The sequence below is a fragment of the Girardinichthys multiradiatus genome, chromosome 5, assembly GCF_021462225.1.
Source record: "Girardinichthys multiradiatus isolate DD_20200921_A chromosome 5, DD_fGirMul_XY1, whole genome shotgun sequence".
NCBI lineage: Eukaryota > Metazoa > Chordata > Actinopteri > Cyprinodontiformes > Goodeidae > Girardinichthys > Girardinichthys multiradiatus.
In genome coordinates, this window is record NC_061798.1 from 4,832,890 (window position 1) to 4,848,558 (window position 15,669).

General features: G+C 39.8%; 1 protein-coding gene across 2 annotated transcripts; it reads left to right on the forward strand.

The window, feature by feature from the left end:
- Window positions 1-206: 206 nt before the first annotated feature.
- arhgap19 (Rho GTPase activating protein 19) lies at window positions 207-14,984 on the forward strand. Of its 2 annotated transcripts, none has more exons than XM_047364274.1 (12): window positions 207-324; window positions 3,610-3,869; window positions 5,617-5,697; window positions 6,573-6,782; window positions 6,874-7,100; window positions 7,287-7,373; window positions 7,530-7,595; window positions 9,681-9,887; window positions 10,029-10,133; window positions 11,358-11,450; window positions 11,679-11,780; window positions 12,358-14,984. In XM_047364274.1, the coding sequence occupies exons 1-12, from the start codon at window positions 281-283 to the stop codon at window positions 12,415-12,417; spliced, it is 1,542 nt and encodes a 513-aa protein (XP_047220230.1). In that variant the 5' UTR covers window positions 207-280; the 3' UTR covers window positions 12,418-14,984. The 2 variants fall into 2 exon arrangements, with proteins under 2 accessions (XP_047220230.1, XP_047220231.1); XM_047364275.1 differs by having other exon boundaries at window positions 12,361-14,984.
- The last annotated feature ends 685 nt before the right edge of the window (window positions 14,985-15,669 follow it).

Sequence of the window (15,669 nt, forward strand, 5' to 3'; positions counted from 1 at the left end):
ATAATTAAAAGCTCAAACTGAATATGACCTTCATACCATGTTGCTGACTGGCTTTGTCATACTTATTTGACAGAGTAATAGGTCTTCATTTTTGCAAATACATTTGGAAAAGTGTTATTTATTCTGAAAACGTTTCAGAATTTAACTTTCAATTCAAACAGACCAATCACAGGAAGGGCCATGCAAATCAGAGCAGCTGTGTACCGCCTCCTTTGAAGAGCCGACCAATTGCTGTTGAGGTGGGCGGAGTTTTACGGATAGCGCAGGATTCAAACTGAACATGGCTGCCGGGAAAGATGTTGATGAAAGCATACAAAATAGAAGGTAAAAACTAATTATTACCGTCGTTAAGTGTTCGTTAGTTTCAACATCAGAGAAGAGGGAACATTTCTGTGGGCTTAAACCGGATTGATGCTGTTTCTTATAGACGTTTATCGTGCACTATACCTAATGATTAGCAATAACAGGTTTCAAGTGAGGCTAACTAGTTAGCTGCACAACTTTAACTTTACCTGAAATGTATCATTAAAACGTGAAGCCGGATAAAGTTGGAGGACTATCTAAATGAATACTGACATCATAACATCTAGATGAGCCAATGTACGTCTTGTCCGTTTCTGGTGACGATGCTGACGTTAGCATCGTATTCTCAGCTGTAGATTCTCTTGAGGAAAAGACAGTTTTTCATTTAACGATCCGAACTACATTTGTCCAGCTCTAACTCAATCTAAAATCATTGAAATGGCTAAAAATTAACCGGATCGTTCCACCCTGAACAAAAACACCTGGAATACAATTTGTGATTTGCGAAACTTGTTTTAAATTGTTAAAAAAAAAAAAAAAAAACCCAGAAAAGGCTATTTAAGTGTTTTTTTTGGGAATTTTGAGCACATTGAATGGGGTGTGGTTTGAAAACAACTCTTAGACCCCAACTTCAATCACATTTGTCGGGGTTAAAAACACTCATTATTAGGATGGGGCAGAACAGGATTATTCTAAAAGATATTCTCAAAAGACATTGTATGATTTTTGTAAAACCAGAAAAGAGATCATTTATCCCTTTTTTGTGTGTGTATTCTGACAAATCTTATTGACACCAAAAACACATTTTGAAGGAATTTTTAACTGGTGTAGAATTATCCAGTTCATGTTTAAGTTAAGTCATAGTAATGGGATTATTTAGGTAGACCCAATGGAAGGTGGTCTAAATGCCAAAGAAAGCTGTGAAATGACCAATTTTTTGTGCTTTTCTGAAAAGCTTAGCTTTTAGAGGCCACAAACTGTTTTTAGAAATATAGCTAGCAAAAGACACAGAAAAAAGACACAGATACAGAATAAACTGGAAAAGAAAGTTAGTAGAATGTAAAATCCACTCGTAATAATAACTGCAGTGTGTTCGCATAACTTTGAGTTCTGGGGTCTTTGTATTTGTTAATGATAGTAATATCTCTAATCCTATTTAGAAGGGTTATTATAGTATAACCTTGTGTTGGTATCTGTAGAATGTTAAGATTAGTGAATTGGCAGTGATCTGTGCTTTCTACTGTCCACCTGCCATAGGTCCTTGGTAGGGAGGGGCCTGAATGACTTTCTTACTGTTGAGTTTAAAATGAAAAAGCAAGTTATTGCTAATATAATATAGCATATTGATTTTTACAGGTCTAATGTTACTTCTAACATTAATTTATTCTTTTAATTTTGATACAGAGACTTAAGCTAAAACATAGAAGCTCATAGCCCACCAACTGTAGTTTTAAGAAAGGCTAACATTAATGATGACTTTTTTTGTGCCTGGAAATATTTACAAGCTGCTAAATATGTCTTTCGTCTCAAGCAAAGGAATCGTGTGCTACTAGATACTAGTACTTGGTTAGCTGCTGCTAGTTGTACCTTTTCACTGTGTTTTTGTGGGAGGGAAAATGTAAAGTCTTTTTGGTAAAGATGTTATATTCAGGCATACAGGTCCTTCTCAAAAAATTAGCATATTGTGATAAAGTTCATTATTTTCCATAATGTCATGATGAAAATTTAACATTCATATATTTTAGATTCATTGCACACTAACTGAAATATTTCAGGTATTTTATTGTCTTAATACGGATGATTTTGGCATACAGCTCATGAAAACCCAAAATTCCTATCTCACAAAATTAGCATATCATTAAAAGGGTCTCTAAACGAGCTATGAACCTAATCATCTGAATCAACGAGTTAACTCTAAACACCTGCAAAAGATTTCTGAGGCCTTTAAAACTCCCAGCCTGGTACATCACTCAAAACCCCAATCATGGGTAAGACTGCCGACCTGACTGCTGTCCAGAAGGCCACTATTGACACCCTCAAGCAAGAGGGTAAGACACAGAAAGAAATTTCTGAACGAATAGGCTGTTCCCAGAGTGCTGTATCAAGGCACCTCAGTGGAAAGTCTGTGGGAAGGAAAAAGTGTGGCAGAAAACGCTGCACAACGAGAAGAGGTGACCGGACCCTGAAGAAGATTCTGGAGAAGGGCCGATTCCAGACCTTGGGGGACCTGCGGAAGCAGTGGACTGAGTCTGGAGTAGAAACATCCAGAGCCACCATGCACAGGTGTGTGCAGGAAATGGGCTACAGGTGCCGCATTCCCCAGACCTGGGCTACAGAGAAGCAGCACTGGACTGTTGCTCAGTGGTCCAAAGTACTTTTTTTCGGATGAAAGCAAATTCTGCATGTCATTCGGAAATCAAGGTGCCAGAGTCTGGAGGAAGACTGGGGAGAAGGAAATACCAAAATGCCAGAAGTCCAGTGTCAAGTACCCACAGTCAGTGATGGTCTGGGGTGCCGTGTCAGCTGCTGGTGTTGGTCCACTGTGTTTTATCAAGGGCAGGGTCAATGCAGCTAGCTATCAGGAGATTTTGGAGCACTTCATGCTTCCATCTGCTGAAAAGCTTTATGGAGATGAAGATTTCATTTTTTAGCACGACCTGGCACCTGCTCACAGTGCCAAAACCACTGGTAAATGGTTTACTGACCATGGTATCACTGTGCTCAATTGGCCTGCCAACTCTCCTGACCTGAACCCCATAGAGAATCTGTGGGATATTGTGAAGAGAACGTTGAGAGACTCAAGACCCAACACTCTGGATGAGCTAAAGGCCGCTATCGAAGCATCCTGGGCCTCCATAAGACCTCAGCAGTGCCACAGGCTGATTGCCTCCATGCCACGCCGCATTGAAGCAGTCATTTCTGCCAAAGGATTCCCGACCAAGTATTGAGTGCATAACTGTACATGATTATTTGAAGGTTGACGTTTTTTGTATTAAAAACACTTTTCTTTCATTGGTTGGATGAAATATGCTAATTTTGTGAGATAGGAATTTTGGGTTTTCATGAGCTGTATGCCACAATCATTCGTATTAAGACAATAAAAGACCTGAAATATTTCAGTTAGTGTGCAATGAATCTAAAATATATGAATGTTAAATTTTCATCATGACATTATGGAAAATAATGAACTTTATCACAATATGCTAATATTTTGAGAAGGACCTGTATGTCATTTTCCTAATCAGTGAAGTCCTGTAACTGTCAGTTAACCGCTTGCCTAACCATTGTGTGTCTCCTACGTAAAAGCATGGTGACCCATTGTGAGGAATCGCCCGGTGCCTCTTATTCAGTCAGACCACCTGTCGTCTTCAACCCAGATTTTTTTGTTGAGAAACTTCGCCACGAGAACCCCGATGCTTTCCTGGAGCTTGTGCTCAGTAATATAACTCGGCTTATTGATCTTCCTGGGACGGAGTTTGCCCAGCTCCTCGGTGAGGAGGGCCCTAAGACCCCAACGACAGGAAATGGAGGCTTTTTCCGATCTTTTAACTTCCTTAAACGAAAAGGTAAAGATCATCCACACCATGAGATAATGAATCCAATTTCTTTCACCTAAATTGTTGTGTGTATTTTTTATGTGATTATGTATTTTTTTAAAGTATTGATATTTAAAGTGAACAATTCAATTTAATTCAATTCAAAAATACTTTATCAATCCCAAATATGGACTTGGGTATGGATTGGATGTAATTTAAATTACTGTGCTAGAATCCTTGACTGAGAAAAGTCATCAGGCCTTTTAAATGAACCAAGAGATTGTTAATAGTAAACACCAAGCCAGTTTATCAGCATTATATGGTGAGATGAATCAGTGGTAGTTCACAGTGAGTGAGTTCTCAGTCTCTCTTCGAACTGACTGAGATGTGTATTTACAGTAGAGAAAAGGGCTCATTACTGTGCCACATTTTGTCGTGGTGCAACTTAACATTTATTTTAGTTACAGCTTTTGTGATAATCTAACACAAAGTAGTGCATAATGGTGAAAGTAGAAAATTGTCATTTGTTTTTATAAATACATCCATGAAAAGTGTGGTGAGCACATGTATTCACCCCCTTTATTCTGGTTCCCCTAACTAAAATGCAGTGTAACTAAACTTCTTTAGAAGTGACCTAATAAGTAAATACTCCACCTGTTTGTTTGTTCATACATGCAGCTATTCTGATTATGGTCTCAAATGTTTGCTAAAGAACATTAGAAAACAAACAGCATCATGAAGACCAAGGAACACAGCAGACAGGTCAAGGAGAAGGTTTAAAGCAGGGTTGGGTTCCAACACAATGTCCCACAGAGCTCTGATCAATCCATCATCTGAACATGGAGTAAGGATGGACCAATTGCAAGCCTAAGATATGACTGTGCACCTAAACTGACAGGCTGGGTAAGAAGAGCATTAACCAGAGAAGCAAGGCACATGGTAACTTTGGAGGAGCTGCAGGGATCCAAAACTCGGGTGGGGGAATCTGTCTACAGGACAACTATTAAGTCACATACTTTTTGGAAGAGGGGCAAGAAAAAAATATTGTGGATGGGAAATCCTAGGAAGCTTTGTGTGGTGAAAAAGAAACATTACATCACCCTGAACACTCCATCCCCACTGTTAAACATGAAGGTGGCAACATCATGCTGTGGGACTGCTTATCCAGAGCAGGCACAGTATGGCTTTCAACTTCAGCTGGCATGAAGTTGGATGGAGCTAAATACAGAAGAATCCAGGGAAAAATATATTCTAAGGGCTTCAGAAGACTTGAGATGTGGCCTGAGGTTCAGCTTCCAGGAGGCAAGCCATGCATCAATGCACCAATTTTCAGATATAAGGGTTTTTAATTAATTAATATTAAGCTAATTTTATGTTTATTTATGTCTAAACTGGATATTTAAGCTTTTCTACCTTTTTGTTAAAGACGAACCAACTGGAGTGAGTCTAAAATTTCGCACTGTCCTTATAATGATAGTTGATGGGACTGAATGTATTGTGATGGTCAGTGTTCATTAATAAAGATTGAAATGCTTAGATCCCAGGAGTCAGGATGTGTTTTCCTTCCAGGTGTAAACACACACTGGCTCAGATGCCATGTTAGTAACAGGTATAAACAGCCTGTGAATATGAACATTCCACATGTCAGTCATGATCTGAAATGCTAATGATGATCTACTCATTATTTGAAGATTGTCTACTTAAAAATACTTCAGAGAAGTACCCTAAAACTAGAACTTAGACTGATCCATTGTCATCTGTCTGAATGCTTCAACAGATAAAGGCGTTGTCTTTGGCACCCCTCTGACTGAGAGCTGCATTGCCCAGATCTATCAGCTTATTGAGTACCTCAGCAAAAGTAAGACATCATAACTCATTCATCCCAGCTTTGTGCAACCTCATCCCCCTCTGGAATAAAAATGGACTTCACAGCAGATAATTGGAAAGGTGCTTTTGTTTGATAATGTAGGATCTTACGTAGTTTCCCCATATTAACCCTAAACAGTAAGCAGCTTTTGTTTGGCGATCAGATTATGCATCTTGGCATTGAGCTAGCTGTGGCATGGCAGAACGTTGGGGCTGGAATGCTGTCCAATTGTTTCAGTGAAAATATTTTTTTTCTTTTTTTTTATCCCAAATTTCAATTGCATCTGTCTATCCATTCTTCCATCCATTTCTCTGCTTTCCATCCATCCATTTTTTTTTTTTGCCGGTTGCAACTTTAAAGCATGACCACTGTAGAAATACTGTTTCTGCCAAACAGACGTTTTGTTTTTAGACTGCAAAAATGACTTGAAATCGGTAGAAATTCTGGAAATTTGAGTCTGGAAAACATTAGAATTCTGACATGTAAAATGTGCAGGAATTTGGTCTCATAATGACAGACTTACGTATTGTAACTAAGCATTTTATTGTTGTAATCTGGTAGTACTGATAAGTATACAGATATAAACATACTGATATTGACCAAACAGAGCTTTGTGCTGGTTTTAAAAACGTCCACAAACTCAGCCAAGTGCAACTGCACAGGAAAACTGTTCCATAGTTTAGGAGCAACAGACTATAATGTTCTGTCCCCCTTAGTTGTGGTAGGTCCTGTTTGCAGTTTGATCCTCCAGGCCCATATTTTACCATTATGTCTCAAACTATACTAATGCTCTTTGTTAATCTGTCAAAATAAGCATTTTTTATCTTTATTTGCTTAGCTTAATTTTCTGACTGCTGTCTGCTCAGATCTACATGTGGAGGGTCTGTTTCGGGTACCGGGGAATAGTGTTCGGCAGCACGCCTTAAAGGAGCTCCTTAATAGTGGGGCTGATGTTGACCTGGAGGCTGGAGATTTCCACCCCAATGATGTAGCCACACTACTTAAGACTTTTCTGGGAGAGCTGCCGGAGCCTCTGCTGACGCACCGACACTTCCATGTGCACCTTAAGATAGCTGGTAGGATGACGCATGCAAAAAGAAAAAGATTCTTCATTGTATTAGTCACAGAAAGGATCAAGATCTACGTTTTAACCAACGTTTCTTCCAGACATGACTCTGTTTGATGAACAAGGCAATAAAACCTCAGTGCCAAACAAGGAACGTCAGATTGAGGCCCTGCAGCTCCTCTTCCTTTTGTTACCTCAGGCCAACCGCTCGCTTCTCAAGCTGCTGCTGGACCTGCTTTACCACACTGCCAAGCAGCAGGACAAGAACAAGATGTCTGCCTACAACCTCGCGCTCATGTTTGCCCCACATGTCATCTGGCCCAGACACGTAAGACGGAAAGTTTTAAACTATTAGACATTAAATAGCCAAATCATTTCTGTTTAAAGCCTCAGTCATTGCAAAACAGAAATAGAAACCACCCATGGAATGTCCCTTTTTTACTCCCGTAGGCAGTAAAACTTTGACAAACTCATTGTAAGTTCTGCGGTTTGTCTTTGTTCTCTCCTGCTTTAGATGACAGCTGGTGACCTTAAAGACAACCTGAAGAAACTGAACAACAGCATGGCCTTTCTCATCAAACATTCACAGAAACTCTTCAGGGTGATTGGTTTCTACACACAATCTTATCATCTTGTTAGTGAGTTAGTGATCCAGCATACTGACGAGTTAGATACAAAACCGAATTTAACAGAAACAAGTGTGACAGTTTTTTGTTCTTGCTGATTAACTTGTTCTTGATGATTTTTGCTTGTTCAGGCTCCGATTTACCTGCGGGAATATGCCAGGATCCACTTTACGGGGACCAAGGTTCTGCAGAGTAAGGTGAGTTCAAGGTTATTACATCAGACCAAAGGGTTTCCATCAGAACTGATTTCAGTTTAAAGAACTTGGAAGGAATTTTCACCCGGAGAAAAGTTGAGAACGGTTTCATTTCATTTATTGGTTTTTATAATTGTATAGGATCAAATGTTCAGAGCAGAGGCAAAACAGAGCAGATTTTAGCTCTCTAAAATTCTATTTATTTATTTAATTGTTTACTTTACAAAGTAAACAGATCTGATGTATATACAGATATGTATAATTAAATCAGTCCAGTCGTATAGATGGCATTCAATTCGAATGCCATCTATACATTTTAATTTGATCCCAGTTAAAATACAATGTAGTAAAGTTCAGTTTTATAATGTGTGTTAAAAGTTATCCATCAGAAAAAGCCCAGCCAATGAAGTAACAGCAAGGGAGAGAAGGAGAAAAGAATTGAGGTTAGAAGAAAAGATGAAGAGAAAACAAGATAACACCCTAGAAGACTGCTTCTACACCTGCTGAAACGCATACCTGGTTCGTTGGGTGCTTGAAATCCTTTAGCAAAGTGTTTTCAAGGTTGGGAAAGTGTGATTTCTGTATAAAGTCCTTGAAAGTGCTTGATATTCTAACTGCACGGTTTTGTGTTAGAGCACTTTAACAATTTGATTAAAATCCTCAGTTTGATATTTTTGTGTTAAAGGCACTAAATAGAGAGCAATCATTTTGCCTCTAATGAAGTCTCAGAAAACCTCCCTGCTGCTCAGACAGGGTTTGCTCTTTTTCGTAATACCGGCGTGTGAGCAGGAGGCCTCACCTGATGAAAAGACCAGCCGTTGGACCGATGGTGTCCTGTGGCTTAGCTATGAAGCAGACCTACTTCAAGCACGTAGACAGTGTTGCCAAGTCCGCTTATTATAAGCGACTTTGGACTGATTTTTTTACTTGCAAATCTTGTGAGTCGGGGGTTGTGTTCTTTTGGGCTTGTTTTTGAACATGAAGTTGCTCTCCCCCCCCCCCACAAACACAGACACATTCCGCAATGCCCCCCCAACCTCCATCCACAAGCGTAACAGAGCAGACGCCACCGAGCACCGTGCTCTCAAAACCCCCCCTGACCCCACACCAAGACGGGACAAACTCACCCAGCAACCAGTCGCCAGGCCGACAACTCCCTGTGCACCCACATTAACACACCACATCACTGCCACTGCAACGACAGCCCAGGGAGAAACACCAACCAGCTCAGCCCCACTGTCACTGCTCAGCCGATCCAAATGCCGGCAACCCTACGTTCAAAAAGAGGACACAGAACCCCACACGCTGCAACCCCTTTGCACCCCCCGGACACGACAGCTAGGAGAGCAGCAAATGGCCAAGCCCTCCCAACCCCGCTGCCAACGACAGCAGCCCCAGCCCGCCCCACACACCCGACTGTGACCGCAACCGGGCGCCAGCCTGAGTGGCAGAGCCGCAGTAGGATACATCGGAGGAATGCCACTACAGCGCCCCAAAGACCGGGCACCCTGCCCACCCCACACCTCAACCCTAGAGGTGCCCCAGTGGCGGCCGCGCACACACCGGCACGGCATGCCCCTGCCGCACTGAGCAGGCCAGTCACTCCACCAAAGCTAAGCCATACCCCCAATCACTGCCAAACACTGCCCAGCCGTATGCCTTGCACAGAGGCACATTGACATGTGGCAGGGGAGAAAACTGGAATCAAACCCACAAATTTCTGATTGCAAAACGTCTACTCATCCCACCAAGCTACAGTTGCTCTTATAAGAAAGTTTTAATGCTCATGATGATTAAAACGTCTCACATGTAGCCCCCACAGATCTAAGGACACTGATCCAGTTCTCTATTGGGTTGCAGTCAGACTGCAGCAGAATAGCAGGGCACATAAAGGTTTGGTCCAAAAAGGGAACTGGAACACTTTTTTTCTTTTTCTTGGGTTTCCTGTTATTTTTAAATATTTTGTGTATTTTGTTATGAGATTGTCATCCATGTACAACCAGTGGACCTGTTAGAGGGGGGTGTTCAACACTGAGGATACTAATTTCAGTTTGATGTTGCAGTGTGTTTTGCTCTGTGTGGTCTCAGGATGATCTGGACCTGCTGGCAGTCAGCAGCTCTCCTGCTCAGCGGATGGCGTTGCCTCTGAAGAGGACAGCTGTTCTGGGCCCCAGTTCACAGGAACAATATCAGTCACCCGCTCAACAGTATACAGAGGAGGCCTTGAAGGAGCTCTTCAGACATGTTCATCATAACATGCCTGACTCTGCCAAGAAGAAAAAACTTGTCCGACAGGTTAAGTTCAGAAAGTTTTTTTTTTTTTTCAATTCCATCTGCTAGGAAGCAAAGACCTGGCTACTCATCATCAGATGCACCCTGACTTCCTTGTCTGTTCATCAGAACATTTATGCCCTGATCTTTCTGTCCTATGTTCAGCTTGTCAAACAGGCTCATCCAGGAACGCCTAATGAGGACCATCTGGTCCCTCCAGCTGCCAGCAAGAAGCACCCACGTTCCCGCTCCTTTGGAGGCCTTATCAAGGTAAGGAAGGAGTGTAGATGAGGATCAGACTAAGAATTTTGGTTTTAGAATCTAAACTCTAAATTTCAGTTTGTATTTTTATCACTGAAGGAAGGCAAGGCGAGATTATTGATATAGCACATTTCAGTAGCAAGACAATTCAAAGTGCTGTACATGAAAAAAACAAAAAGAGACATTATAGGAAAAGTACATTGCAGTTGCATAAAGGTAATTAAATAATTAAAGAATAAAAATGAATAATTCAAAAGATGATGGTAAATAAAATTTTATAAAAAATTTATGATAAAATGATTGATATGAAAATGAAAAGAAAGTTGGACTGAAAACTTAACTAAAAATGTTTAGATAGCATAGGCAAAGGCCACTCTAAGCAAATATTTAATATAAAAAATCTTTATCTTGATTTAAAGCAACTTAGGTTTTCAGCGCTTTTACAGTTTTCTGGGAGTTTATTCCAGATTAGTGGAGCATAAGAACTAAAAGCTGCTTCTCCATGTTTGGTTCTGGTTCTGGTTCTGCAGAGTAGATTTGAGCCAGAAGACTTGAGAGGTCTGGGTGGTTGATACACTGACAACAAGTCTGTAATATATTTTGGTGCTAAGCCACTCTGAAGGAACACAAAGTAGATAATTGTGAGGTGAAACGACAGTGAAACATGGTTTTTAAAATGTGTTACAAATAAAAACCTGAAAAGTGTGGTGTTCGTTTCTAAAGTAAATATTTTATTGAACCCCCTGTAACTAATTACAGCTGCAGATTTTCTTGGTTATTCGTCTACCTGCTTTGCACATCTAGAAACTACAATTTTTGCACACTCTTTGTAAATTAACCTAAACCCAGGAGTATTAAAGAGACAGCAGTTTGAAGTCTTACCACAGATTCTCAGCTTGAGTTAGGTCTGAACTTTTCAAGACTGGGCCAATCTAGCACATGAACATGCTTGGATCTAAAGCATCCCCATTGTAGGTCTGGCTCTATGTTTAGGGTCATTGTCCTGCTGGAAGGTGAACATCCCTGACTTTAGCCTCTAGCAGGTATTCTTTTAGGATTGTCCTGTATTTGTAGCTCTTCTTGAGTTACCATAGGCCTCTGGGTTGCTTCTCGGATGAATGCTTTTTTTCTCCGGTTTCTCAATTTAGGTAGCATATTTTCAGTTAATGGGGTTCAGAGTTTTCTAACCTAATCTGTCTGCTGTGTTCCTTGGTCGCTTTGCTCTGATACTAGCGAAAAGCACGAGGCGAGCAGATGAGAGAGAGACACATCTCCCCTGAAGCTGCTGGAAGAAAGCTCGGTAAAGAAAACGTCCTCCTGCAGCCGGTGAGCTACCTGTTTTCATTACTTAGGGTTTTTGGGCTCCCAGTTCATTTCTTCCTTCTTTCTGCCCCAACATCTCTTAGCTTTGACACATTTTTGCAAACTTTATGACATTATTTTAATAATGTGGAGCATCTTAGTTGATGCTCTACTAGGGGGCACTGCCACAGCATCTTTTATGCCATCTTTATTGTTTCCATCTTCTGTGTGGAACTGTACCTGTCTTTACAGATGAACAGCCCATCAGCTGGTCCTGTTATGGGGAACGCAGGACTTGTAGTTAAAAATCCAGACTTTACCTTTCACAAGGACAAAGCTCTCAGGGTTTCTAAGGTATGACAAAGTCTTTAAACTACTTGTATAATAAAGCAAACAAGCTTTTGTTCCACAGCTATCATAGTTTCTCCTGAACATACTCAGAAGAGTAGTAGGAGGTTTTAGAGATTAGGTGTTCATTGCTTAAGTATTCAAAATCTTACAATCTTTTCTCTTCATTTCTAAAGATCTGATAAAACAATTATTTGACAGTTTTATAAGTCCAAGCTAGAACCAAAAGGTGTGCCAAGATGTAGTCCTTTTCCCCCACAGTGCATACTAAAGACACATTTAAATCATGTTATTCAACAGTTTTGAAGGATTTTATCAGCAGCTGCATTATAATTATATATTTTCAGTGTTGAGTTGGAGGAAGCTTCTGGCCATGGGTCGAACATGTTATTCCTTTGATCTTTAAGCCATTTTGTAATTACTCTCCCTTGTGATGTGTTGCTCCATCATGCTGAAGAATCCACAGATTCAACAAAAAAACATTCTCACATTACATTGTTTATTTATTCAATATTTAACTTTTAATGGTGTTTTCAAGCGTGTCCTGATGTGTGTTCCTCCACGCATGCTTCTCATCTCTCAGCAGGACTCTCCCTCAGTCTCCAGGATGCGTTTCTCTCCAGCTCAGGAAATCTCAGTGTGAAACCCAGCCCACCCCCCAACCCCCCAGACTGGACTGGGACAGTATTAAACAATCATTATGTATATAACTTCCTCTGACTAATATGTATCGAACTGAGCCAACAGAGTCGCACTAATATCTGAAGTGACTGTTGACAAAATGGTACAGGTAGTTGAATAAGTTTTCATGTTCTATTTAGAATGACAGCATTTTAGGAATATTAATAGATTAGAGCCATAATAATACATGTAAGAAATATTAGCAGCTCATTCAGTAACAGTAGATCAGCTGTGTTCAGACTAACCTGTATTGTTTTTGCTGCAGTGGAACAGAGTGGGGTTCTGATTCTGCTTCTGTTTGAGTTACTGAAACAATAACCACTATCAGAATATGTATCAATGTTGTACAGATTGTTTTTAATAGTGTATAGCATTTTTATGGGAATTGTTCGGTGTTATTTTGGAAGGTGTGTGTGTGTGTGTAAGTGAGCTACTGATTCAATTTCAGTGAGCTGTTTTATTTTTTTGGGCCATCTTGATTTTAATAGGTCTTAACTGAACTCTTCTCTTAATGCTGTTCAAATTGAGAGCATCAATTCAGTTTTCTTTTAATGAAAGATCTAATGTAACATTACCTTTTTTTGAGGTATTTTATTTATTTTTTTATTGGGTTCATTGATGGCGGGAGGTTATTTTGTTCAGTGGTGTTTGGAGGAATTGTTGATGGCTAACGTGGAAGTTGAAGTTGAGTTCCCCCAGTTTGAGCAGAAATCCATCAGTCAGTCTATTTCAGCATAAATGACATCCTGGTTGTAGGGCATGAGAACAGCTTTACAATGGAGAAACTACTGGACAGAGAATTTTTGTTATAACTAAAAAAAAAAGTCCAACAGGAGGTGACTTCAGAAAATGCTGAGAATGCTTTCTGATTGAGTAAAGATAAACTAAAGCAAATGGCATTGAGGTGGGATCATTTGCATATGTGATTTTAGCTGTGTTTATAAAGCGTCAGGCATGCAGCCATCTGAAAGAGGGCTCTCTATCATTACATATTTTACCAGCTAGTCTTATGACATGTCCATAGACGACCACGGTGCACAGCTGAGGTTATTTTTAGCTCCAACAATTGAACAAGAAAATTTGATTAAAAAAAAAAAAAGAAAATGACAAAAAAAATTAACACTTTTGTTTTCTGTTCTGTTGCACTTGTTTTCAGATGTGTACACTTAGTGAAAAGCTGATGTGCACTTAGAATTTCCTCCTTTTTAATTCTGAATGCAGCAGAAGAAATATGGTGGAGTTTTTTGTGTATTCATCCTTTATGCACCTGACCCAGAGTCTGATGGATACTAAGCACCAACATGGCCACCCCTTAAACTCCCAACATTTCATTTGATCCTGTCAACAGTAATGCTGTTTTCATTTAAATGACATTCTTTGTGTGGGGAAAGGCAACAGCATTCCAAGCTTTACCATTCAGACCTGTTTAGAATCAGATCTGAGCCGTTCGTCTCTAACCTGTGTGCACCGCCCCTTTTAAATATCTGAAAACTTATTCATGCTTGATCTTTGTTATCGCATGCTTACTCTTTACTGCATGACTCAGTGATGAATGCTCAGTTGTTGAATTGCAAGTTCAAATACACCGACCCCACATTTCCAGCACTGTCAACTAGTATTCCTCAACAGAAGAATATTTCATCTGATTTTCTTTGGAGGTCATTTTCAAATAACCTGGGAATTTATTTGAACCCCAAACTCTTCTGTACTCCTCCGGAATAAAGTGATGGAGAGATGTTTCTTGTTTAGGATCAGTTCGTTTACCTGAGTGTTTGAAATGTTCTGCTGTTGTGTCCTGTTTGGATTGTGGGAAGTTCTGATGGAGTTGGAAAGATGCGTTGCTGAAAGTGATTGAAGGGGTGAACCTTACAGAAGGATAATAATATACCTCATGTATTCTACGGTTGGATGCCTTGTTCTTCTTTTTAGACACATCAGTTTTATTTTGTGTATTAAACTGATAAATGTCAGTTGTCTAAAGTTGAATTTGGGACTAAGTTTCATCCTTAATATTTTGGGTCGTGTAGAGACGGGGTTTTGAAATTTACTGTTGGTTAAATTGAGCTCATTTGGGATCTAGACTCCTGTTTAAGTAGGGGAACCTGATCAGAACTCACGAGGTCAGTTAAATCTGTTACATTTTGCTGTGAAATATTGTTTTCCAGTGAAACATAAACCTTGTTGCATATATGTGAAACATGCAGCTGGTCTCTCTGCCCAGCAGATTCGTTACACTGTGAGGACGAATTACATTTAGATTATTTTTTTCTTCAAGCTTTTATGTGAAATCTACACTATTTTAATTAATGGGGGTATTTGGAATGCTAACAGGACACTTTAATACTGCTTGACTTGTCCAAGAACATTACTCCCAACACTGGTGAATTAATCTGCGACTTTTTCTCAATGTGGTTTTAACTGTGGTTCCCTGTTTTTGTATTTTTTTAAATGTAAAATAAGCTAACCTTGTACAGTGTGTTCCATAGCAAACCATCTGCTTCATATTAAATCTTTTTATTTTCCACCAAACTGTTTAGTGTGAGTTTATCTAGATTTGCTTAAGGACTCCATTTGTATTTCTGTGAACATAAGCAACGTTAAAGTTAGACTACGGTGCAGTACTTTGTATCTCCACTAGAGGACGCAGTCACACTTAAAATAATAGAAAGCTTCGCGTTCTTAACATTTACTAACACGATGGATTCAGTGTAGTTATCTTTGTTTATCATAACCACATACCAGTTCGAGCCAGATTATTTGGCTGATTTAATGCTATTTTGTCCTAAGCTAAAAAAAAAAGTTGACTTTTTAACATGATAAAAAAACCATAAACGAAAAATGTGAATATTTCTCTTCATGGTTTGTTGGCCATGTTGGAAACATCTCTAATAATCTAATCTCCAGGATGGCCAGCCATCATCAGCCAGCAAATAGCTGTACACACAGGAAGGCTAATCTTACTGCTATTCAATTTAATGTAGTTTTGTATATAGCGCCTATTCACAACTCAGCATCTCTTCTTTCTATGAATCTGGCCGAATTGATTAGTTCTCCAAACCTCTGACAACCCAGGGTTCAGACCAGGAAGCAGGGTCGTAGTTTAATACTCTGCAGCTTCTGTACTGCTACCCACCCATTACCCTATTAAGACAGTGTCTCGCCCATGGCCAAAATTGAATAGATTAAAAAAATAATCTAAATTGAGGAAATCAGG